The sequence below is a fragment of the Tachyglossus aculeatus genome, chromosome 26, assembly GCF_015852505.1.
Source record: "Tachyglossus aculeatus isolate mTacAcu1 chromosome 26, mTacAcu1.pri, whole genome shotgun sequence".
In the NCBI taxonomy this organism is placed as follows: domain Eukaryota; kingdom Metazoa; phylum Chordata; class Mammalia; order Monotremata; family Tachyglossidae; genus Tachyglossus; species Tachyglossus aculeatus.
In genome coordinates, this window is record NC_052091.1 from 17,642,077 (window position 1) to 17,668,591 (window position 26,515).

General features: G+C 45.7%; 1 protein-coding gene across 1 annotated transcript; it reads left to right on the top strand.

Annotated features, from left to right (window-relative positions):
• The first annotated feature begins 645 nt into the window (after window positions 1–645).
• Window positions 646–24,966, top strand: MTHFS (methenyltetrahydrofolate synthetase). Its single transcript, XM_038767390.1, has 3 exons — window positions 646–797; window positions 11,584–11,845; window positions 24,468–24,966. Exons 1-3 carry the CDS (start codon window positions 690–692, stop codon window positions 24,689–24,691), a joined length of 594 nt encoding a protein of 197 aa, XP_038623318.1. The 5' UTR covers window positions 646–689; the 3' UTR covers window positions 24,692–24,966.
• Window positions 24,967–26,515: the final 1,549 nt, after the last annotated feature.

Here is a 26,515-nt window from a genome sequence, read left to right on the forward strand (position 1 = left end):
AAATGTACAAGTAAAATAAATAAATAAATAGAGTAATAAATATGTACAACCATATATACAGGTGCTGTGGGGAAGGGAAGGAGGTAAGACGGGGGGATGGAGAGGGGGACGAGGGGGAGAGGAAAGAAGGGGCTCAGTCTGGGAAGGCCTCCTGGAGGAGGTGAGCTCTCAGCAGGGCCTTGAAGGGAGGAAGAGAGCTAGCTTGGCGGAGGGGCAGAGGGAGGGCATTCCAGGCCCGGGGGATGACGTGGGCCGGGGGTCGATGGCGGGACAGGCGAGAGCGAGGTAGAGATTAGTGGTGGAGGAGCGGAGGGTGCGGGCTGGGCTGGACAAGGAGAGAAGGGAGGTGAGGTAGGCTAGGCCTGACCAGACCAGGCCAGACTAGTCCTGACCAGACCAGGCCAGACTAGTCCTGACCAGACCAGGCCAGGCCAGACCTGACCAGGCCAGATTAGACCTGACCAGGCCAGACTAGACGAGACCTGACCAGACCAGGCCAGGCCAGACTAGATCTGGTCAGGCCAGACCGGACCTGGCCAGACCCTGACTAGACCAGACCAGGCCAGACTAGACCGGACTAGGCCAGCCCCGGCCTGCCCAGTCCCAGCCTGAGCAGGCCATTTGGGCCCCGGCCTGACGGGCCTTGGCCTGGCCTCACCGAGGCCGGGGGCGGGGCGTTGGCCCACAACATGGCGGCGGGCCCGGCCAAGCGGGCGCTGAGGGCCGAGCTGAAGCGGCGCCTGCGGGCGCTGAGCGCGGAGGAGCGGCGCCGACAATCGCGCCTTCTGACCGACAAGGTGAGAAGGAAGGGGACTGGCCCCAGGCTGAGGCGACCCCCTGAGGGGACGGCGCCGCCGCCATTTCCCTTCCGAGGAGCCCCAAGCAGGCGCGCATGCGCGCGCGCTCCCGCCCCGCCTCAGGAGGGGAACGGCCGCCATTTTCCTGCCGGCGGCGGGCACGCGCACGCTCCTGGGGCCGGGCGTGCGCGCTCCCGCTCGCCTCAGGCCTCGGCCCCACTAATGGCGGCGGGTCAGGTGAAGCCTTTTAACAACAACAACAACAACAACAACAATAATAATAATAATAATGGCATTTGTTAAGCGCTTACTATGTGCCAAGCAGTGCAATAACAACAATAATGATGATGGCATTTGTTAAGCGCTTACTATGTGCCAAGCAGTGTAGTAATAATAATAATGATGATGGCATTTGCTAAGCGCTTACTAAGTGCCAAGCAGTGTAGTAATAATAATAATGATGATGGCATTTGTTAAGCGCTTACTATGTGCCAAGCAGTGTAGTATAACAATAATGATGATGGCATTTGTTAAGCGCTTACTATGTGCCAAGCAGTATAATGATAAGAATAATGATGATGGCATTTGCTAAGCGCTTACTATGTGCCAAGCAGTGTAATGATAAGAATAATGATGATGGCATTTGCTAAGCGCTTACTATGTGCCAAGCAGTGCAATAATAATAATGATGATGGCATTTGTTAAGCGCTTACTATGTGCCAAGCAGTGCAATAATAATAATAATGATGATGGCATTTGTTAAGCGCTTACTATGTGCCAAGCAGTGCAATAATAATAATAATGATGATGGCATTTGTTAAGCGCTTACTATGTGCCAAGCAGTGTAGTGATAATAGTAATGATGATGGCATTTAAGTGCTTATGATGTGCCAAGCAGTGTAGTAATAATAATAATGATGATGGCATTTGTTAAGCGCTTACTATGTGCCAAGCAGTGTAGTAATAATAATGATGATGACTATGTGCCAAGCAGTGTAGTAATAATAATAATGATGATGGCATTTGTTAAGCGCTTACTATGTGCCAAGCAGTGCAATAATAATAATAATGATGATGGCATTTGTTAAGCGCTTACTATGTGCCAAGCAGTGTAATAATAAGAATAATGGTGATGGCATGTTAAGCGCTATGTGCCAAGCAGTGCAATAATAATAATAATGATGATGGCATTTGTTAAGCGCTTACTATGTGCCAAGCAGTGTAGTAATAATAATAATGATGATGGCATTTGTTAAGCGCTTACTATGTGCCAAGCAGTGTAGTGATAAAAATAATGATGATTGCATTTGTTAAGCACTATGTGCCAAGCAGTGTAGTAATAACAATAATGATGATGGCATTTGTTAAGCGCTTACTATGTGCCAAGCAGTGTAATGATAAGAATAATGATGATGGCATTTGCTAAGCGCTTACTATGTGCCAAGCAGTGTAATGATAAGAATAATGATGATGGCATTTGCTAAGCGCTTACTATGTGCCAAGCAGTGCAATAATAATAATAATGATGATATTTGTTAAGCGCTTACTATGTGCCAAGCAGTGGAGTAATAATAATAATGATGATGACATTTGTTAAGCGCTTACTATGTGCCAAGCAGTGTAGTAATTATAATAATGATGATGGCATTTGCTAAGCGCTTACTATGTGCCAAGCAGTGTAGTAATAATAATGATGATGATGGCATTTGTTAAGCGCTTACTATGTGCCAAGCAGTGTAGTAATAATAATAACAATGATGGCATTTGTTAAGTGCTTATGATGTGCCAAGCAGTGCAGTAATAATAATAATGATGATGGCATTTGTTAAGTGCTTACTATGTGCCAAGCAGTGCAATGATAAGAATAATGATGATGGCATTTGTTAAGCGCTTACTATGTGCCAAGCAGTGTAGTAATAATAATGATGATGATGGCATTTGTTAAGCGCTATGTGCCAAGCAGTGCAGTAACAGTAATAATGATGATGGCATTTGTTAAGCGCTTACTATGTGCCAAGCAGTGTAATAATAACAATAATGATGATGGTGTTTGCTAAGTGCTTACTATATGCCAAGCAGTGTAATAATAATAATGATGATTGCATTTGTTAAGCGCTTACTATGTGCCAAGCAGTGCAATAATAATAATAATGATGATGATGGCATTTGTTAAGCGCTATGTGCCAAGCAGTGTAATAATAACAATAATGATGATGGCATTTGTTGTTGTTTTTTTAATGTCATTTATTAAGCACTTACTATGTGCCAAGCACCGTTCTAAGCGCTGGGGAGGTTACAAGGTGATCAGGTTGTCCCACGGGGGGCTCACAGTCTTCACTCCCATTTGACAGATGAGGAACTGAGGCCCAGAGAATAATAATAATAATAATGATGGCATTTATTAAGCACTTACTATGTGCAAAGCACTGTTCTAAGCACTGGGGAGGCTAGAGGGTGATCAGGTTGTCCCACGGGGGGCTCACAGTCTTCATCCCCGTTTTACAGATGAGGGAACTGAGGCCCAGGGAAGTGAAGCGAATTGCCCAAGGTCACACAAATGACAATTGGTGGAGTGGGATTTGAACCCATGACCTCTGACTCCCAAACCTGGGCTCAATTTTATGTGCTATTCAATGGTAGCCATGGTATCTGTTAAGCACTTACTATGTGCCAAGCACTGCTAATTAATGATGGCATCTGTTAAGCGCTTACTATGTGCAAAGCACTGTTCTAAGCGCTGGGGAGGCTACAAGGTGATCAGGCTGTCCCACGGGGGGCTCACAGTCTTCATCCCCATTTTACAGAAGAGGGAACTGAGGCCCAGAGAAGTGAAGTGACTTGCCCAAGGTCACACAACAGACATGTGGGGGAGTCAGGATTTGAACCCATGACCTCTGACTCCCAAGCCCGGGCTCTGTCCACTGAGCCACGCTGCTTCTCTGTTTTAAACGCTGGGGTAGATACAAGGTAATCGGGTTGTCCCATGTGGGGTTCACAGCCTTAATCACAGTCTTGTAGAGGCAGTGTGGCTCAGTGGAAAGAGCCCGGGCTTTGGAGTCAGAGGTCGCGGGTTTTAATTCCGCCTCCGCCGCTTGTCAGCTGGGTGACTTTGGGCAAATCACTTCACTTCTCTGGGCCTCAACTCCCTCATCTGGAAAATGGGGATTAAGTCAGTGAGCCCCAAGTGGGACAACCTGATCACCTTGTATCCCCTCCAGCACTTAGAACAGTGCTTGGCACATAGTAAGCGCTTAACAAATACCATTATTATTATTACTATAACGATGGTATCTGTTCAGTCAATCAATCAGTCGTATTTATTGAGCGCTTACTGTGTGCAGAGCACTGGACTAAGCGCTTGGGAAGTCCAAGTTGGCAACATATAGAGACGGTCCCTACCCAACAGTGGGCTCACAGTCTAAAAGGGGGAGACAGAGAACAAAACCAAACATACTAACAAAATAAAATAAATAGAATAGATATGTACAAGTAAAATAGAGTAATAAATATGTACAAACTTGATCAAGCGGGCTCACAGTGTTCAAGCGCTTAGTACAGTGCTCTGCACACAGTAAGCGCTCAATAAATACGATTGATTGATTGATTCAATAACACCAGTGCTAGCACAGTGCTTAGTGCACGGTAGGGAAGCAGCGTGGCCTTGTGGAAAGTGCCTGGGCCCGGTAGAGATGTGAGTTCGAATCCCAGCTCAGCCACCTGTCTGCTGTGTGATCCGGGGCAAGTCACTTCACTCCTCTGTGCCTCAGTTACCTCATCTGTCGAATGGGGATTAAGACTGTGAGTCCCATGTGGAACAGAGACTCCGTCTAACCTGATTACCTGGTATCCACCCCAAGGGAGTGCTAGTCCAAGCGCTTAGTAATAATAATAATTTTGGTATTTGTTAAGCGCTTACTATGTGCAAAGCACTGTTCTAAGCACTGGGGAGGATACAAGGTGATCAGGTTGTCCCAAGTGGGGCTCACAATCAATCCCCATTTTACAGATGAGGTAACTGAGGCCCAGAGAAGTTAAATAATAATAATAATAATGATGGCATTTGTTAAGCGCTTACTATGTGCAAAGCACTGTTCTAAGCGCTGGGCACTGTTCTAAGTATATGGCTTGCCCAAAGTCACACAGCTGACAAGCGGCAGAGGCAGGATTTGAACCCATGACCTCTGACTCCCAAGCCCAGGCTCTTTCCACTGAGCCAGGCTGCTTCTCTTAGTACAGTGCTCTGCACACAGTAAGCGCTCAATAAATATGATTGAATGAATGAACCGTAACTGCTTAACAGATACCACAGTTATTAGTAAGCGCTCAATAAATATGATTGATTGATTGATTGATTATCATTATTAGTTAGTGTTTAACAACTAAACAGAGAAGCAGCGTGGCTCAGTGGAAAGAGCCCGGGCTTGGGAGTCAGAGGTCATGGGTTCTAATCCTGGCTCAGCCACATGTCTGCTGCGTGACCTTGGGCAAGTCACTTCACTTCTCTGAGCCTCAGTTCCCTCATCTGTAAAATGGGGATTAAGACTGTGAGCCCCACATGGGACAACCTGATCACCCAGCGCTTGCTTAGAACAGTGCTTTGTGCATAGTAAGCGCTTAACAAATGCCATTATTATTATTATTGTTAACAAAGTGCTCAATAAATACTGTTGAATGAATGAATGAAATATTATTATTATTATCCAAGATTTCACAGTAAGTGCTCAATAAATACAATTGATTGATTGATTGAAATAATAATATTATTACAATCCAAGATTTCCAACTAGGGTGGAGATGAGGTAGCTAGTGAAACATCTCAACTCCTGTTAACTGCTTCTGTTTGAATTCAATCGAAAGAAATCGGTCAATTTCATGATTTTAAAAAATGTGGTTTTCATATGGGTTGTAAAATCCCTTCAGTGATACATAAAAGTTCAAGGTGCTTTTCCTTTGCAGATGTCAAGTGACAGACATCAGAGACGTCAGAGAAGCAGCGTGGTTCAGTGGAAAAGAGCACGGGTTTGGGAGTCAGAGGTCATGGGTTCAAATCCCGGCTCCGCCAATTGTCAGCTGTGTGACTTTGGGCAAGTCACTTCACTTCTCTGGGCCTCAGTTACCTCATCTGGAAAATGGGGATGAAGACTGAGCCCCACATGGGACAACCTGATCACCCAGCACTTAGAACAGTCCTTTGCACATAGTAAGCGCTTAACAAATGCCATTATGATTATTATTATTAACAAAGTGCTCAATAAATACGATCGAACGAACGAAATAATAATATTATTATTATCCAAGATTTCCGACTAGGGTGGAGATAAGAGGTAGCTAGTGAAACATCTCAACTCCTGTTAACCGCTTCTGTCTGAATTCAAGCGAAAGAAATTTGTCAAGTTCATGATTTTAAAAAATGTGGTTTTCATATGGGTTGTGAAATCCCCTCGGTAATACATAAAAGTTCAAGGTGCTTTTCCTTTGCAGATGTCAAGTGGTGAATTTATTTATAGAATCCTCCCACTGGAAAGGACCTTATGTGAACCCACTGTTGGGTAGGGACCGTCTCTATATGTTGCCAACTTGGACTTCCCAAGCGCTTAGTACAGTGCTCTGCACACGGTAAGCGCTCAATAAATACGATTGATTGATTGATTAAGCGGTAACTGGCTATCAATCCTCACGCTCACCTTTCCGGCCCTTGCTGAAAGCTATTTGGAGGGCAGCCTCCCTCTCTAGACTGTAAGCTCACTGGGGGCAGGGGAGGTGTCTGTTCGATTATACTCTCCCAAGCCCTCACTCAGTACAGTGCTTTGCACAGAGGAAGCGCTCAATAAATGATTGGTGGCAACCGTTGCTGAGAAATATTCATTTGTGAATCTTTGAGGGCTCAAAATGGACATCACGGAGGCGGACGGGAAAATGGAACGGACATCTGGTATCTGCTACTGCCCCATGTCCATATTTTTCTTGAGAACTTTGTTGTCAAAGGAGTAAGAAACGGAACAATTTTTTAAATGGTGGAGACGAAGTGAAACTGGAATGTTTCTTCACTCCGTGGTTTGGTTTTTCCTCCGTCTTTGCCCACGCAGGATTCGCCTCCAGAGCCGGGACATTTGGAGCCTCAGGGGTTTCCAGTGAGAGGGCGATTCGCCACCATCTGGGGTTTTGCTAACTATTTTTAACAGTCTTCTAGACTGTGAGCCCGCTGTTGGGTAGGGACCGTCTCTATATGTTGCCAACTTGGACTTCCCAAGCGCTTAGTGCAGTGCTCTGCACACAGTAAGCGCTCAATAAATACGATTGATATTGATTGATTAACCAAGCATGAGAGTTTTTGCTCTTGACTCCTCCAGACAGGCACCACGTCCTGTGTATGCTACTCATCTTCTAGAATAAATGCAGTTTCATTCATTCAGTCGTATTTATTGAGCGCTTACTGTGTGCAGAGCACTGTACTAAGCACTTAGGTATCAGCTGTGTGACTCTGGGCAAGTCACTTCACTTCTCTGGGCCCCAGTTCCCTCATCTGGAAAATGGGGATGAATTCTGTGAGCTCCCCGTGGGACAACCTGTTCACCTTGTTAACCTCCCCAATGCTTAGAACAGTGCTTTGCACATAGTAAGTGCCTAATAAATGCTATCATTATTATTATTATTACAAGTTGGCAACATATAGAGACGGTCCCTACCCAACAACGGGCTCACAATCTAGAAGGGGCAGACGGACAACAAAACATGGAGACAGGTGTCAAGTCATCAGAACAAATTCATTCAATCGTATTTATTGAGCGCTTACTGTGTGTAGAGCACTGTACTAAGCGCTTGGGAAGTACAAGTTGGCAACATCTAGAGACGGTCATTCATTCATTCAACCGTATTTATTGAGCGCTTACTGTGTGCAGAGCACTGTACTAAGCGCTTGGGAAGTACAAGTTGGCAACATCTAGAGACGGTCCCTATACCGCCTTGATTACTCTATCAGCCTCCTTGCTGATAATAATAATAATAATAATGATAATGTCATTTATTAAGCGCTTACTATGTGCAAAGCACTGTTCTAAGCGCTGGGGAGTTACAAGGTGATCAGGTTGTCCCACGAGGGGCTGACAGTCTTAATCCCCATTTGACAGATGAGGGAACTGAGGCACAGAGAAGTGAAGTGACTTGCCCAAAGTCGCACAGCTGACAAGTGGCGGAGCCAGGATTTGAACCCACGACCTCGGATTCCAAAGCCCGGGCTCTTTCTACTGAGTCACGCTGGCCTTCTTCGTGAAGGTGGGCCCACTGGACGCTTCCCGCCTAGACGGTGAGCCCGCTGTTGGGTCGGGACCGTCTCTAGATGTTGCCGACTTGGACTTCCCCGGCGCTTAGTCCAGTGCCCTGCACATGGTTAGCGCTCAATAAGTCGGATTGATTGACTGGGGCCGCCCTCCCGCATCAGTCGTCGGGGCCCCTCGGGGCCTCGGCCTCCACGTCCTCGGGGTAGCGGGCGGCCAGCTCCGCGTTGGCCAGGTAGCGGCTGCCGGTGAACTCGGAGAAGTAGCACCCGACCTCCCAGCTGTTTCTCCCCACTCCAGTCCACACTTCATTCATTCATTCATTCAATCGTATTTATTGAGCGCTTACTGTGTGCAGAGCACTGTACTAAGCGCTTGGGAAGTACACCCGGTTCATTTTTCTCCAAAAACATTCAGGACTTGATTCCCCACTCCTCCCAAAACTCCAGCGGTTGCCCATCCACTTCTGCATCAGACAAAAACTCCTCACCGTTGGCTTTGCAGCAGTCAATCACCTTGCCCCCTCCTAAACTCACCTCGCAACTTTTCTGCTACAACCCAGCCCACCCGCTTCGCTCCTCTCACGCTAACCTTCTCACTGTGCCTCATTCAATCGTATTTATTGAGCGCTTACTGTGTGCAGAGCACTGTATTAAGCGCTTGGGAAGTCCAAGTTGGCAACATATAGAGACGGTCCCTACCCAACAGTGGGCTCACAGCCTCAATCTCGCTTTCACCGCCCACCATTAGCCCACGTCCTGTCTCTGGCCAGGAGTGCCCTCCCTCCTCAAATCCGACGGACAATTATTCTCTCCCCACTTCAAAGCCTTTTTGAAAGCCCATCTCCTCCAAGAGGCCTTCCCTGATTAAGCCCTCCTTTCCCTGACTTGCTCCCTTTATTCATCCCCCCTCCCAACCCCACAGCACTTATGTACATATCCATAAGTTATTTATTTATATTAATGTCCATCTCCCTCTCTGGACGGTAAGCTCATTGTGGGCAGGAAATGTGTCCATTTAGTGTTATATTGTGCTTTCCTAGGTGCTTTGTACAGTGCTCTGCGCTCAATAAATACTATTGAATGAATGAGAGCGCATGGCAGGGGCTTTTATTCCCAGCCTGGACACAATTCCTGACCCACATAAGCCTCACAATCCCCCTCGTCCCCCTCTCCATCCCCCCCATCTTACCTCCTTCCCTTCCCCACAGCACCTGTATATATGTTTGTACATATTTATTACTCTATTTATCTTACTTGTACATATCTATTCTATTTATTTTATTTTGTTAGTATGTTTGGTTTTGTTCTCTGTCTCCCCCTTCTAGACTGTGAGCCCGCTGTGGGTAGGGACTGTCTCTATGTGTTGCCGACTTGTACTTCCCAAGCGCTTAGTACAGTGCTCTGCACACAGTAAGCGCTCAATAAATATGATTGATTGATTGATTTAATAATAATAATAATGGCATTTGTTAAGCGCTTACTATGTGCAACGCACTGTTCTAAGCGCTGGGGGGGGATACAGCGTGATCAGGCTGTCCCACGTGGGGCTCACAGTCAATCCCCATTTTACAGATGAGGTAACTGAAGCTCAGAGAAGTTAAGTGACTTGCCCAAGGTCACACAGCAGACATGTGGCGGAGCCGGGATTCGAACCCATGACCTCTAAAGATGAGGAAACAGGCGCAGAGAAGTGAAGTGACTTGTCCAAGGTCACACAACAGACACACGGCAGAGCCAGGTTCAGAGCCTTCTGACTTAGTTGGGGAGGGTCTCTCGGAGGTTTGCTTTTTGGAGTTTTTTTAACGTAAAGAGAGCAGTAGTCTGTTGGATATGAATAATAATAATGGCATTTATTAAGCGCTTACTATGTACAAAGCACTGTTCTAAGCACTGGGAAGGTTACAAGGTGATCAGGTTGTCCCACGGGAGGCTCACAGTCTTAATCCCCATTTTACAGATGAGGAAACTGGGGCCCAGAGAAGTGAAGCGACTTGCCCAAAGTCACACAGCTTGACAGGTGGCAGAGTCGGGATTTGAACCCATGCCCTCTGACTCCAAAGCCCAGGCTCTTTTCCACTGAGCCACGCCGCTTCTATGGAGTGGGAAGGAGTTCCCAGACCAAAAGGAGGATGTTTTCAAGGGATGAGACAGATGAGCTTGAGATCCAGTGAGAAGGCTGGTGTTAGGGGTGCGAGTTTTAGAGGTTGGGTTGTAAGAGCTGTGCCAACCAACTCTGTTGTATTGCATTCTCCTCAGGGTTTGTACAGTGCTCTGCACACAGTAAGCACTCAATAAATACTATTGATAAATTGCTTTTTTAAAATTTGTCTCCCTCTCTGGACGGTAAGCTCACTGTGGGCAGGGAATGTGTCCATTTAGTGTTATATTGTACTTTCCTAGGTGCTTTGTACAGTGCTCTGCGCTCAATAAATACTACTGAATGAATGAGAGCGCACGGCAGGAGCTTTTATTCCCAGCCTGGACACAATTCCTGTCCCACCTAGGCCTCAAAGTCTTAAATTCCACTTTATAGATGAGGTAACAGGTGGTATTTGGTAAGTGCTTACTATGAGAGAAGCAGAGTGGCGCAGTGGAAAGAGCTCGGGCTTTGGAATCAGAGGTCATGGGTTCAAATCCCAGCTCCACCAATTATCAGCTGTGTGACTTTGGGCAGGTCACGTCACTGGGCCTCAGTTACCGCATCTGTAAACTGGGGATTCAGACTGTGAGCCCCCGCATGGGACAACCTGATCACCTTGTAACCTCCCCAGCGCTTAGTACAGTGCTTTGCACATAGTAAGCACTTAATAAATGCCATCATTATTATTATTATGTGCCAAGCCCGCCCCTCATACCAACCAGGACCTTCCCGGACTGGGGGAGCCTCGGTGACACTTAGAGAGTCAAACTACACCTGTGTTTACTGTGACGAGTTTTTTAGATTTACTAACGTGCGAGGGAGTGACACAAACACACTCACTCCACCAAGGGTCCAATCAATCAATTGTATTTATCAATCAACCGTATTTGAGCGCTTAGTGTGTGCAGAGCACTGTACTAAGCGCTTGGGAAGTACAAGTTGGCAACATATAGAGACGGTCCCTACCCAACAGTGGGCTCACAGTCCAATACCAGACTGTGGTCAAAGGAGCCCGTTCTGCCTGTGTTTCTTCCTTCTGCTGCCATTCATTCGTTCATTCAATCGTATTTATTGAGCACTTACTGTGTGCAGAGCACTGCACTAAGCGCAAGTACTGCTCTCCTGCTGCTGCTTGCCATCTGCCCCAGTTTCCTCAATTGTAAAATGGGGATTTAGTACCTGTTCCCTCTCCTGTTTGGACTGGGAGCCCCACATGGGACGTGTACTGTGTCCAAAAAGATGGATTTATACCTACCCCAGTGCTTAGAACGGAACTTAACGCACATTGTAAGCGGTTAACAGAAAAAAAGGATATTTCATCATTTTGTCAAAAGCCTTCAAAAATGCAATTTCAATCATTTTCCACTTAGGTTGTTGCCCACAAGAAGTACCAAGAGGCTCAAAGGGTGTCTGTCTTCCTGAGCATGCCGGATGAAATTGAGACCTGTGAGATTATCAGGGATATTTTTCAACGAGGCAAGACGTGTTTCATCCCACGATACAAGTTCCAGAGCAACCACATGGATATGGTCAAATTAGTTTCCTTTGAAGAAATCTCTTTGCTTCCTAAAACTTCCTGGAATATTCTTCAGCCTGATGAGGAGGAGGAGAGGGAGGAAGCATTGAGTACAGGTGAGTTCTATCTTTTCACTGGCAAAAAACGGGGCATTTAGAGAGCGTAAAGTAGCAGGTGTCATCTCCAACTGGAACCCCTCTTAACTGAACCCCCTTAACTGGGCCTTAAGCCGTTCTGGATCGCGTATTAGGAGTTGAGGCCTAGGAATTATTCACGTAATTTGTTTTTCTTTCTTCTGTTAATAATAATAATAATAATCATGGCATTTATTAAGCACTCACTATGCGCAAAGCACTGTTCTAAGCGCTGGGGAGGTTACAAGGTGATCAGGTTGTCCCTCGGGGGGCTCACAGTCTTAATCCCCATTTTCCAGATGGGGTAACTGAGGCCCAGAGAAGTGAAGTGACTTGCCCAAAGTCACACAGCTGACAGTTGGCAGAGCGGGGATTTGAACCCACGACCTCTGACTCCAAAGCCCGGGCTCTTTCCACTGAGCCACACTGCTTCTCTAATCAGTCAGCAGTATTTATTGAGCACCAACTCTGAGGAAAGCCTGGAACAAAGTGCTTGGAAGAGCCCAGTAGAGTTAGAAGACACCATCCCGACCCCACGAAAGCTTACAATCTAGTCGGGGACAGGGACACAAAAGAAATCGCAAGGAGGAAGAAAGGTGGATACATGGATGAGTAGGAGCTTAAATAGTAAGTGCAGATAAGCACTGCACACAGTAAGTGCTTAATAAATACGATTAAATAAATGAGTACGTGCAGAAGTGCTATGGGTGCTTGTATGTCGGTGCTGACAAAGTGTCAAGTTATAGTTGCAAAGACGTGTCCTCAGGCGAAGCCTTCTGGAAGAGCTGGGATTTGAAAAGGGCTTTGAAGATAAGGGAGAGATGTGGTCAATCAGATTTGGTTTGAAGGGGAAAGGAGTTCCAAGCAGTAGGAAGAGTCAGGGGCCGGAGGTGGGAGATTCAAGAACAAGTGATTAATTTAGCTTGAGAGGAACAAAGGATGCAAGCTCGGGGATGGTGGGAAAAGAAAGCGGAAAAGAAGAATGAGAAAGCTGATTGCGTGCGTACAGGAAATGTTCGGGAGTTTCTGCTGGATGTGGAAAAGAATGGGTAACCAGGGACAGTTTTGAGGAGGGGGAGATGACGTTTGAGGCAACAGAGTGAAGTATGGCCCAGAAAAGGGAGACCAGTGAAGAGGTGTTTGGCACCTTTTTAGGCAAAACAGGAAACCAAACTGAGCTCTTCTCCCGGAGACCAATCTAATTCCGAATTTATTCCCAAGCTTCACGGGGCAGCTGGAGAAGAGGAGTACAGAGATCTGGATTGGGCCTGGTGAGTGGGAATGGAGGAAAGGGGAGAGAGGGATGAGAGAAGAACCAATATTTTTAAATGGTTTATCTGGGTCATGTCTTGCATGGTGGCCAAAGACAGCCTGCAAATCCATTTTGTTGAACTCAGAACTTGGGATCTGTTGTTTTCAACATTTAATACCTCCTGCAGCTTCAGTATTTGTGGCCAGCATATACTACTTAAAAAAAAAAGATGGTATTTGTTAAGCGCTTACTATACTATGTGCCAGGCACTGTAGTAAGCACTGGGGTGGACTCAAGCAAATCAAGTTGGATACAGTCCCTGTTTCATGTGAGGCTCAAAGTCTCAATGCCCATTTTACAGAAGAGGTAACTGAGGCACAGAGAAATGAAGTGACTTGCCCAAGATCACACAGCAGACAAGTAGCGGAGCCTGAATTAGAAAGAACCCTGACCTTTTGACTCCCAAGCCCATGCTCTAGCCACTGTGCCATGCTGCTTCTCTAATTATTACTAATAATAATGGTATTCGTTAAGCACTTACTATGCGGCAAGCACTGTACTAAGCATGGGGGAAGACGTTACTGTGTGCAGAGCACTGTGCCGAGTGCCGGGGACAGCACGATACAACAGAGTTGGTAGACACACTCCCTGCCCATCATGAGTCTGGAAGGGGAGACAGGCATTAATATAAATAAAGAAATGGCAGATATGGATGCTGTAGGGCTGGGATGGGGGTGTGTGTGTGAATAAAGGGAGCGACGCAGAAGGGAGTGGAAGAAAAAGAAAAGAGGGATGAGGGAAGGCCTCTCTTGGAGGAAATGTGTCTTCAATAAGGCTTAGTACAGTGCTCTGCACACAGTAAGCGCTCAATACAATTGATTGATTGATTTGGGGAGAGTAATCGTCTGTTATATATGAAAAAGTAAGGCATTCCATGCTAGAGGCAGGACGTGGGCGAGGGGTTGGCAGTAAGAGAGTTGAGATCGAAGTCCAGTGAGTAGGTTTTAGAGGAACAGAGTGTGTTGTCTGGGTTGTAGGAGAACTTATGTTCTCAGCACTTTCGTACTCACTGCCGCCCACAGCACAAAGTAGATATCAGTTCACACAATCTACTTTGCAATTTGAACTCTTATTTATTCACTTGTCCATCTTTCCCTGCCCTCAATTTGATTCATTGTATCTACGTCACCCTAACAGTTTTGCATCTCTCCCCTTGTCCTTCCCTCAATTTGATTCATTGTATCTACGTCATCCTAACTGTAACAGTTTTGCATCTCTCCCCTTGTCAGATTCAAACTTTAAGGGCAGAGCTCATGGAATTTACCACTTTGGAACTCTCTCTCCCCAGTGGTTGCTACTGTGCTCTATAAATACTATTGCTATCGTTAATGATGATGGGTAGATCTCTGATTTGATTCATTAGATTCGTTAAATCAAGGACCTCTTTGCTTTTCGGTTGACTCGACTTCTAGACTGTGAGCCCACTGGTGGGTAGGGACCGTCTCTATATGTTCCCAACTTGTACTTCCCAAGCGCTTACAGTGCTCTGCACACAGTAAGCGCTCAATAAATACGATTGAATGAATTTGAACTCCTATTTATTCACTTATCCATCTTTCCCTTCCCTCACTTTGATTCATTGTATCTACGTCATCCTAACTGTAACAATTTTGCATCTCTCCCCTTGTCAGATTCTAACTTTAAGGGCAGAGCTCATGGAATTTACCACTTTGGAACTCTCTCTCCCCAATGGTTGCTACTGTGCTCTATAAATACTATTGCTATTGTTAATGATGATGGGTAGATCTCTGATTTGATTCATTAGATTCGTTAAATCAAGGACCTCTTTGCTTTTCGGTTGACTCGACTTCTAGACTGTGAGCCCACTGGTGGGTAGGGACCGTCTCTATATGTTCCCAACTTGTACTTCCCAAGCGCTTAGTACAGTGCTCTGCACACAGTAAGCGCTCAATACGATTGAATGAATGAATTTGAACTCTTATTTATTCACTTATCCATCTTTCCCTTCCCTCAATTTGATTCATTGTATCTACGTCATCCTAACTGTAACAATTTTGCATCTCTCCCCTTGTCAGATTCAAACTTTAAGGGCAGAACTCATGGAATTTACCACTTTGGAACTCTCTCTCCCCAATGGTTGCTACTGTGCTCTATAAATACTGTTGCTATCGTTAATGATGACGGGTAGATCTCCGATTTGATTCATTAGATTCGTTAAATCAAGGACCTCTTTGCTTTTCGGTTGACTCGACTTCTAGACTGTGAGCCCACTGGTGGGTAGGGACCGTCTCTATATGTTCCCAACTTGTACTTCCCAAGCGCTTACAGTGCTCTGCACACAGTAAGCGCTCAATAAATACGATTGAATGAATTTGAACTCCTATTTATTCACTTATCCATCTTTCCCGTCCCTCAATTTGATTCACTGTATCTACGTCATCCTAACTTACAATTTTGCATCTCTCCCCTTGTCAGATTCTAACTTTAAGGGCAGAGCTCATGGAATTTACTGCTTTGGAACTCTCTCTCCCCAGTGGTTGCTACTGTGCTCTATAAATACTGTTGCTGTCGTTAATGATGACCGGTAGATCTCCAATTTGATTCATTAGATTCATTAAATCAAGGACCTCTTTGCTTTTCGGTTGACTCTAGACTTCTAGACTGTGAGCCCACTGTTGGGTAGGGACCGTATGTATATGTTCCCAACTTGTACTTCCCAAGCGCTTAGTACAGTGCTCTGCACACAGTAAGTGCTCAATAAATACGATTGAATGACTCCGAACAGTTTGTATCTAGTTATGTTAATTCCCTTTTCAGTCAGCCTGTTTCTCATCATAATGGCACACATACAATCTATTACATTTCAGTCAATGTCAAGTTAGGATATTTAGCTATTAAATACTGATACGCATTCCTATACTGGCATGTCGGTTCTAGTTATTTGATGAAAAAATAATGGTGCATTCCACCCCTTGATCCATAAGACTTTCAGGAAATGTTCCCCCATTGTATTTGAAGATCATTCCCCCTGCCTGTAATTTGTTTTACTGTCTGTCTCCCCAGCTAGATTGTGAGTTTGAAGGCAAGGATTTTACCTAGTAATTCTAGTGTACTCTCCCCAAAAACTTAGTTCGGGGTTCTAGACTGTAGGCTCCCCTCCTTTCCTGTAAGATCGTTATGGGGGGGAAAATGTAAGCTCCCCTCCTTTCCAGTAAGTTCATTATGGGGGGGAAATGTGTCTACTAATTCTGTTGTAGTGAACCCTCCCAAGTACTGCACATAATAACTGCTCAGTAAATACTATTGATTGATTGTTCTGCCCAGAGCAAAGCATACAATGCTGTTGGGTCGGGACCGTCTCTATATGTCGCCAACTTGTACTTTCCAAGCGCTTAGTACAGTGCTCTGCACACAGTAAGCGCTCAATAAATACAATTGAATGAATGAATGAATACAATAAACATTATTAGTTGATTAATCTACTGCTCTAATAGATGGCTGCTTCTGGCTCCTCAGTCCAGGTTTGCAGCATGAGGTATTTGTTAATGATTGGGGTAATAATAATAATAATGGCATTTATTAAGCTTTTACTATGTGCAAAGCACTGTTCTAAGCGCAAGGGAGGTTACAAGGTGATCAGGTTGTCCCTCAGGGGTCTCACAGTCTTAATCCCCGTTTTACAGATGAGGTAACTGAGGCCCAGAGAAGTTAAGTGACTTGCCCAAAGTCACACAGCTTACAGTTGGCAGAGCCAGGATTTGAACCCATGACCTGTGACTCCAAAGCCCGGACTGTTTTCCACTGAGCCACGCTGCTTCTCTGTTAAGCACTTGCTATGTGCCAAACACCGAATTAAACGCAGGGGCTGAGCTGAGGTAATTAGTCCCTTTTCCACATGGAACTCGCAGTCTAAGTAGGAGAGAGGACAGGTATTGAATCCCAGAGAGGTCGAATGGCTTGCCCAGGGTCACACAGCAGAGCCGGAATTAGAACGCCGGGTCCATAGATTTCCAAGGTTTGTGCACTTTCCACTAAGCCGTGCTGCATCTCATGTGTCAAAATTCCCAATGTCTGCATCCCAGGCTCTTATTACCTCAAGCTCCTGCATTGAGGAGTTTGTTTTGGGAGATCCAGGAAATTATTCCGTCACTTTGTGCCCACCAGCTGACCGCCTCCTGCCTATAATCATCTGCTGGGGACAGATCCTGAAGAATTAACAGGGTTTAAAAGGCAATGGTTTGGGCCTTCCTGTTGTTCTGCTCTCTGCCCAGTGCACATCGGATCTCCTTGGAAGTCCTCAGTTCATTCACACAGGTACTCTTCTATTCGGATGACTGTGCCGTGGAACCACACCCCTAAAGAGTCACACAGATGACCCTGAACTAGATCCCGGACCAGAATATCGTGGTACCGTCAGTCCAGTAGCATCAAATATCACACCTTCGCTGAGCGAGGCACGCAAAGAGAAGGGTAAACAGCAGGAGACCCAAATAGCTGCTCTTCGACGAGCGGAAACGGGATGCCCGTAAATAGGGTGGTCAGAAGCGCTTAGAACACATAGGATGCACTTAGCAAATATCACAGTAATAATAAAGACAAACCTCAAATGATGTGGCGTAGTCGTATGTATCTGAGAGAAAGGGGAGACTGTCTTCACATAGATGCTTTGAGAAGATTCTGACTACCAAGAGGGTCAAACAAAATCAGCAGGAGGCATTGCCCTCTGCCCATCCGCCAAGCTAGCCCTCTTCCTCCCTTCAAGGCCCTACTGAGAGCTCATCTCCTCCAGGAGGCCTTCCCAGACTGAGCCCCTTCCTTCCTTTCCCCCTCAACCCCCTCTCCATCCCCCACATCTTACCTCCTTCCCTTACCCACAGCACCTGTATATATGTATATATGTTTGTACATATTTATTGCTCTATTTATTTATTTATTTTACTTGTACCTATCTATTCTATTCATTTTATTTTGTTAGTATGTTTGGTTTTGTACTGTCTCCCCCTTCTAGACTGTGAGCCCACTGTTGGGTAGGGACTGTCTCTATATGTTGCGAGCTTGTACATCCCAAGCGCTTAGTACAGTGCTCTGCACACAGTAAGCGCTCAATAAATACGATTGATTGATTGATTGATTGGGGGTTACAAAAAGAACAGCAACAAGCGTTGATCTTGGCGACACATGAAGGGAAAGGGACCCCAAGTCACACGGGGTCTGAGCCGCAACTTGGAAACACTGACAAAATCTCATCATAAGTAACGTCGTGATCAAGATGATATTGTGGTAAGCTCACTGTATTCAGGGAATGTGTCTACCACTCCCCGAGGCGCTTGGTACACTGCTCTGCACGTAGTGGGTGATCAATAAATATGACGGTTGATGTATAATATATAGAGCATACATATTAATTATGGTTTCTTTGTTGATATAATAATAATAATGGCATTTGTTAAGCGCTTACAATGTACCAAGCACTGTTCTAAGCGCTGGGGGGATACAAGGTGATCGGGTTGTCCCCTGAGGGGCTCGCAGCCTTAATCCTCATTTTACAGATGAGGTAACTGAGGCTCAGAGAAGTTAAGTGACTTGCCCGAGGTCACACAGCAGACGTGTGGCAGAGCCGGGATTAGAACCCATGGCCTCTGACTCCCAAGCCTGTGCTCTTTCCACTGAGCCATGCTGCTTCTCACGTATGCCAGATATGTTCTCTTCTCTATTATATCGAAAGCTCCTTGAGCAGTCTGGCCTCGCGGAAAGACCATGCCTTGGAGTCACAGGACTTGGGTACTAATTCAGACTCTGCCATTTGTTGTGCAAGTCACGTAACTTTTCTGTCCCTCATATATAAAGTTACTTCATATGTAAAATGGGGATTAATCAAGGAGGGACAATAAAAGTCCTCGGATTAACGTGTAGCAGTTTAGATGGAGAGGAAAGGACAGATTTTGGTGATGTTGTGAAGGTAGAACCAGTAGGATTCAGTGACAGATTTGACTATGGGGATTGAATGAGATAGATGAGCCAAGATAACGCCAATGTAACGAGCTTGTGAGAAAGGAAAGAAGGTGCTGTCTACAGTGATGGGAAAGTCAAGGGGCGGACAGGTTTGGGTGTAAAGATGAAGCGTCCTGTTTTGAACATGTTAAGTTGGAGGTGTCTGCAAGACATCCAAGTAGAGATGTCTTGAAAGCAGGAGGAAATGCAAGACCGCAGAGAAGGAGATTAGGCTGGAGTTGTAAATTTGGGAATAATCCACATAAAGATGGTGGTTGAAGCCATGGGCGCAAATGAGTTCTTCAAGGGAGTGTGTAGATGGAGAATAGAAGGGGACCGAGAACTGAACCTGAAAAGACTTCTACTGTTAGAAGGTGGGAGGCAGAGGAGGAGCGAGACGGGAACAAGCGGCCAGAGGGATAGGGAGGAGAACAAGGAGAGGGCTCTGTCAGTGAAGCCAAGGTTGGATAATGTTTCCAGGAGAAGTGGGTGGTCGACAGCCGAGAGGTCAAAGAGGATTAGGATGGGGTAGAGGCTGTTGGATTTGGCAAAAAGGAGGTCATGGGTGACCTTTGAGGGGGCATTTTCTGTGGAGTGAAGGGCACAGATGAGGTTTTTTTCTGAAGCAAAGAGAAGCAGGGAGGCAGTGGAGGGTTTGGAAGGAGGAGAAATGCGGGCCAAGGTGTATTTTAGGAAGATGATCCGTGCAGCAGTGTGTAGGGTAGGTTGAGGGGGGAGAGTGTTGGGTCAGAGGAAGCCCGAAATCACACAAAATGTGGCCGAGAACAGTTCTCCCTCACCTGGAGATAGATATATATATGTATATGTTTGTACATATTTATTACTCTATTTTACTTGTACATATCTATTCTATTTATTTTGTTAGTATGTTTGGTTTTGTTCTTTCTCCCCCTTTTAGTCTGTGAGCCCGCTGTTGGGTAGGGACTGTCTCTATATGTTGCCAACTTGTACTTCCCAAGCACTTAGTACAGTGCTCTGCACACAGTAAGCGCTCAATAAATACGATTGATTGATTGATTGGAGTGTTGACCTTTCTTGGGTTGTATTTAACCACCACCTTTGGGCAAGTCACTTAACTCCTTCAGTTTACCTCATCTGTAAAATGGGGATGAAGACTGTGAGCCCCCCGTGGGACAACCTGATCACCTTGTTCCCTCCCCAGCGCTTAGAACAGTGCTTTGCCCATAGTAAGTGCTTAATAAATGCCATTATTATTATTATTCTCTGTGCCTCAGTTCCCTCATCTGCAAAAATGGGGATTAAAAGACTGTGAGCCCCCCGTGGGACAACCTGATCACCTTGTTCCCTCCCCAGCGCTTAGAACAGTGCTTTGCACATAGTAAGTGCTTAATAAATGCCATTATTATTATCATTATTCTCTGTGCCTCAGTTCCCTCATCTGCAAAAATGGGGATTAAAAGACTGCGAGCCCCCCGTGGGACAACCTGATCACCTTGTAACCACCCCAGTGCTTAGAACAGTGCTTTGCACATAGTAAGCGCTTAATAAATGCCATCATTATTATTATCTTACAGCCCTAGAACAGCCTGAGATGGTCAGCCTCGTAACCCTGAGGGTACCCACAGCAATCAAAAAAAAGGTTAGCTGACACCAACAATTCATAGATTCCCTTTGTTGGAGGAATCCTCCCCAGTTCTGCCGCCACTTCTAGCCGAACTGCCTAGTTAAAAACACATCTTCTGGCCTTAAGACCAGGCTTTTAGTCAGTGAGTCCTATTTATTGAGCCCTTAACTGTGTGCCGAGCACTGCACCAAGTGCTTGGGAGGGCACAGTGTAACTCACACTGCCCACAATGAGCTTACAGTCTAGAGGGACTTTTAGAAGGCCCCGGCACACGCTTGTTCAAGGCAGTGCCGCCCGATGAAATCGAAAGATGCAAAGCTGGCCCTGGACTGTCCCCGCTATTGCTATTTCTAGTGCTTGAATCAGTTTTCAGCTGCGACTCTTGGGCTTGCTGACTTACCAGAAGCTTCCCCTGCAGAAGGGGATTCCCTTTCTTTAATGCCACGTACTAGCAGGTGCTTTCCTGGTAGAGGCCAGCTTTTTATCTGCCTAGGCTGCGGCCGGGGGAAGGGATGATTGAGGGTACCGGGGCTGCCCTCCGGAAAATAACTGTGAGGAGTTGGGGGGAGAAGGGGAAGTTGAAGACTGAGAATTTTAGCCCCGTAAAGGTGGGCAGGTGAGTTGACGTGGCTTCTGGGTTTCAGAGATGGTGTCTCAGAGTGGTTCCCCGACCCCAGCCGTCCCCACGTTTAAAAGCCCAGTTCGGGGTTCCCAGAAATTGTCTGACTTATCTAACAGAAATAGACATACAGAGCTGGAAGTGGACGGTGGCCTGGCTTTCTGCAGAATTTTCTGTGTCATCAGTGGGTCAGCAGGGTTGGGGCCGGTGGGAAGAGGTGGAGGGTGTCCAATAGAAATGGGGAACAGTTCTATAAAGGGAATGACTTTTCCCTTTAGGACTTCTCATTCTTGGATTCCCCTTCCATTTTCTCAGTCCTCTGATCTACATATCTTTGTACATCTATTGCTTCCTGTAATATATTGTAGTGTCTGTCTTCCCCATTAGGTTATAATAGAAATAGCAGCATTTTTGAGGGCTCACTTGATTTAGTGCACTGTACTAGCTCCTTGAGGACAGCGACCATGTCTACTATTTAATAATAATAATAATGGCATTTATTAAGCGCTTACTATGTGCATAGCACTGTTCTAAGCGCTGGGGAGGTTACAAGGTGATCAGGTTGTCCCACGTGGGGCTCACAGTCTTAATCCCCATTTTACAGATGAGGTACCTGAGGCACAGAGAAGTGAAGTGACTTGTCCAAGGTCACACTGCAGAGTAGAGGCCAGGTCCTCCCAACTCCCAGGCCTGTGCTCTATCCGCTAGACTAAGCTGCTTCTCTGCTCCGTAGACAGTAAGAGCTCAATAAATATTATTTGATTGATTGAATGATTTCAAATGTATATATGATTTCACCTTTATATATGTATATATATTTGTATCTATTTATTACTCTATTTACTTATTTTACTTGTACATATCTATTCTGTTTATTTTATTTTGTTAGTATGTTTGGTTTTGTTCTCGGTCTCCCCCTTTTAGACTGTGAGCCCACTGTTGGGTAGGGACTGTCTCTATATGTTGCCAACTTGTACTTCCCAAGCGCTTAGTACAGTGCTCTGCACACAGTAAGCACTCAATAAATACGATTGATTGATTATTTGTACATATTTATTTTATTTATTTTATTTTGTTAATATGTTTTGTTCTCTGTCTCCCCCTTCTAGACTGGGAGCCCACTGTTGGGTAAGGACTGTCTCTAGATGTTGCCAACTTGGACTTCCCAAGCGCTTAGTACAGTGCTCTGCACGCAGTAAGCGCTCAATAAATACGATTGAATGAAATGTGATTTGCATTCTTGGCACATGCAACTTTTCCTGGGAATCAACTGGGCTTTCTGGAAACCAAAGTACCTGTAGTTATGAAAATACCATGTCGACGACATAGCAGAGTTGGGTGAAAAGCACCAAAAGAATTGTCCGACCAAAACTTTCCTCTCTAGAGGGGTTTTAGGGTGAAAGGAATGAACAAGGTTTGATTCAATCAATCAATCAATTGTATTTATTGAGCACTTACTGTGTGCAGAGCACTGTACTAAGCGCTTGGGAAGTCCAAGTTGGCAACATATAGAGACGGTCCCTACCCAACAGTGGGCTCACAGTCTAGAAAGGGGAGACAGAGGATTCTTCTTCTTCCCCCAGACTCACCCCTTCCCTTTGGAGAGGTTTCCAAGGTAGTCATTCATTCATTCAATCGTATTTATTGAGCACTTACTGTGTGCAGAGCACTGTACTAAGCGCTTGGGAAGTGCAAGTTGGCAACATATAGAGACGGTCCCTACCCAACTACGGGCTCACAGTCTAGAAGGGGGAGACAGACAACGAAACAAAACATGGGGACTGGTATCAAGTCATCAGAATAAATAGTCCAAGTCAGTACGTGCTAATTATGGTGTTTTTAAAGTGCTTAATATATGCCAAATGCTGTAGTAAGTGCCGGGGTAGATACAAGACAATAAATTCAGACCCAATCCCTGTCTCACCTGGGTCTCAGAGTCTACATAGGATGAAGAAGAGGTATTGAATCCTCACGTTACAGATGAGGAAACGGAGACACAGAGAAGTTTTGAGACTTGCCCAAAGTCACGCCACAGGGAAATGTCAGACCCAAGATTATAACCCAAGCGCTTGTACTTCCCAAGCGCTTAGTACAGTGCTCTGCACACAGTAAGCGCTCAATAAATACGATTGATTGATTAGAACCCAGAACCTCTGATGCCCAAGCCCGTGCCCTTTCCACTAGGTCACACTGCATCCAGTTACCTCATCTGGAAAATGGGGACTGTGAGCCCCCGTGGGGCAACCTGATTCATTCATTCAATCGTATTTATTGAGCGCTTGCTGTGTGCGGAGCACTGTACTAAGCGCTTGGGAAGTCCAAGTTGGCAACATATAGAGACGGTCCCTACCCAATGGTGGGCTCACAGTCTAGAAGAGTGGGCTCACAGTCTAGAAGACTGTGATCACCTTGTAACCTTCCCAGCGCTTAGAACAGCGCTCTGCACATAGTAAGCGCTTAACAAATGCCGTCATTATTGTTATTATATTGTTGCATCGTGCTCTCCTGCGCCTTTGTGCAGTGCCCCATAAATACAATTGAATGACTGATTGCTCTGCACACAGTAAACGTTAACCTGTATATATGTATATGTTTGTGCGTATTTATTACTCTATTTTATTTGTATTTTATTTTATTTATATGTTGCCAACTTGTACTTCCCAAACGCTTAGTACAGTGCTCTGCACACAGTAAGCGCTCAATAAATACAATTGAATGAATGAATGAATCTAGTTCCACTGATGGGTAAGAGTCTGGGTAAGAAGTAACCATTCATTCATTCAATTGTATTTATTGAGTGCTTACTGTGTGCAGAGCACTGTACAAAGTGCTTGGGAAGTACAAGTTGGCAACATATAGAGACGGTCCCTACCCAACAGCGGGCTCACAATCTAGAAGGGGGAAACAGACAACAAAACAAAACATATCAACGAAGTAAAATAAATAGAATAAATACGTACAAATAAAATGGAGTAATAACCAGCATCTTAGCCCTGCGGAGAGTGTAAGGAAAGAGTCTGTTCTCCAGAGTTGAGACGGCATTGCGCTCTACGACCGCACCGCAATCTCTCATGGAAACGGGAGGCTGGTTAAACTTTGGTTTCTTTTCCTACAGGAGGCCTCGATCTCATCTTCATACCAGGACTTGGATTTGACAAACAAGGCAATCGGCTGGGAAGGGGGAAAGGCTACTACGATTCCTATCTGAGACGGTGTTTTCAGCATTCCCAAGTCAAACCCCACACCGTCGCTTTGGCTTTCAAAGAGCAGATCTGCGACTCTGTGCCAGTGGATGAGAGTGATATGAGAATCGATGAAATCCTCTACGAAGACAAGTGAACGGGTCTCCGTACGCAGCGGCAATAAGCAAAAATGATCAAGGTTTCTAGACTGTGAGCCCACTGTTGGGTAGGGACCATATATGTCGCCAACTTGTACTTTCCACGCGCTTAGTACAGTGCTCTGCACACAGTAAGCGCTCAATAAATTCTATTGATTGATTGGTAGGGAGTGGGAAAATAATTCTGCCATCCATTCTTGTAAAATAAAATACATTGATTTCCTTTTGTCCAAAAATGTCAAGCGAAACTGCATCCGTTTAAGAAAAGCATTGATCCCAGTGTCATTAATAATAATAATAATGATGATGATGGCATTTGTTAAGCGCTTACTATGTGTAAAGCACTGTTCTAAGCACTGGGTGGGGGGAGATACAAGGGGATCAGGTTGTCCCTGTGGGGCTCAGTCTTCATCTCCATTTTATAGATGAAGTAACAGGCTCAGAGAAGTTAAGCGACTTGCCCAAGGTCACACAGCAGACATGTGGCGAAACCAGGATTCGATCCCATGACCTCTGACTCCAAAGCCCGGGCCCTTTCCACTGAGCCACGCTGCTTCTCATTAGCCGGTAATCACTGAGAGAAGCGGCGTGGCTCAGTGGAAAGTGGCACCTTGTAACCTCCCCAGCACTTAGAACGGTGCTTTGCATATAGTAAGCGCTTAATAAATGCCATTATTATTATTAGTGTAAACGTGATGCCGAAGGCAGGGCAAATCGGGGAAGTGAGGACTTAATAATAATGATGATGGTGGTGGTATTTGTTATGTGCTTCCTACGTGTCAGGCACTGTACTATGCACTGAGGTGGATACTGACTGAGCCCACTAGACTGTGAGCCCACTGTTGGGGAGGGACCGTCTCTATATGTTGCCAATGTGTACTTCCCAAGTGCTTAGTACAGTGCTCTGCACGCAGTAAGCGCTCAATAAATGATTGAATGAATGAATGAATACAAGCAAATCGGGCTGGACAAAGTCCCTGCTTTGCATGGGGCTCACAGTCTCAATCCCCATTTTGCAGATGAGGTAACTGGGGCCCAGAGAAGTGAAGTGACTTGCCCAAGGTCACACAGCAGACAAGTGGCGGAGCCGGGATTAGAACCCATGACCACCTGCAAAGCCTTATTGAAAGCACATCTCCAAGAGGCCGTCCCTGACTCGGTCTTCATTTCCCCTTCTCCCTTCCTCATCGCTTTCTGGGACCCGTCCCCTGTACTCTGGGGCCCGGGGGTGGGGGGGTTTCCAACCTAAGTGCCTCGATTCCACCCAGTGCTCAAGCCCACGTGGTGGCACAAACCCAGGATGGAGGGAACTGGTCCACCTCTCCCCCATCACTCCCTTCCCAAGCGCTTAGTACAGTGCTCTGCACACAGTAAGTGCTCAATAAATACGATTGATTGATTCCCTGCCCAGGAGGAACAGATTCTGATGGTGGCAACCACTGACCAGCTACAGGAGCAGATTGATGACCCAGCCACGGTGTGCCTGATTGTGAGGGAATATGTAAATAGACAAGGTAATAATAATAATAATGGCATTTATTAAGCGCTTACTACGTGCAAAGCACTGTTCTAAGCGCTGGGGAGGTTACAAGGTGATCAGGTTGTCCCACGGGGGGCTCACAGTCTTCATCCCCATTTTACAGATAAGGGAACTGAGGCCCAGAGAAGTTAAGTGACTTGCCCAAGGTCACACAGCTGACAATTGGCGGAGCAGGGATTTGAACCCATGACCTCTGACTCCAAAGCCCGGGCTCTTTCCACTGAGCCACGCTGCTTCTCCGTAAAAATCCAGGTCTGCATTCATTCATACAATCATCTATTGA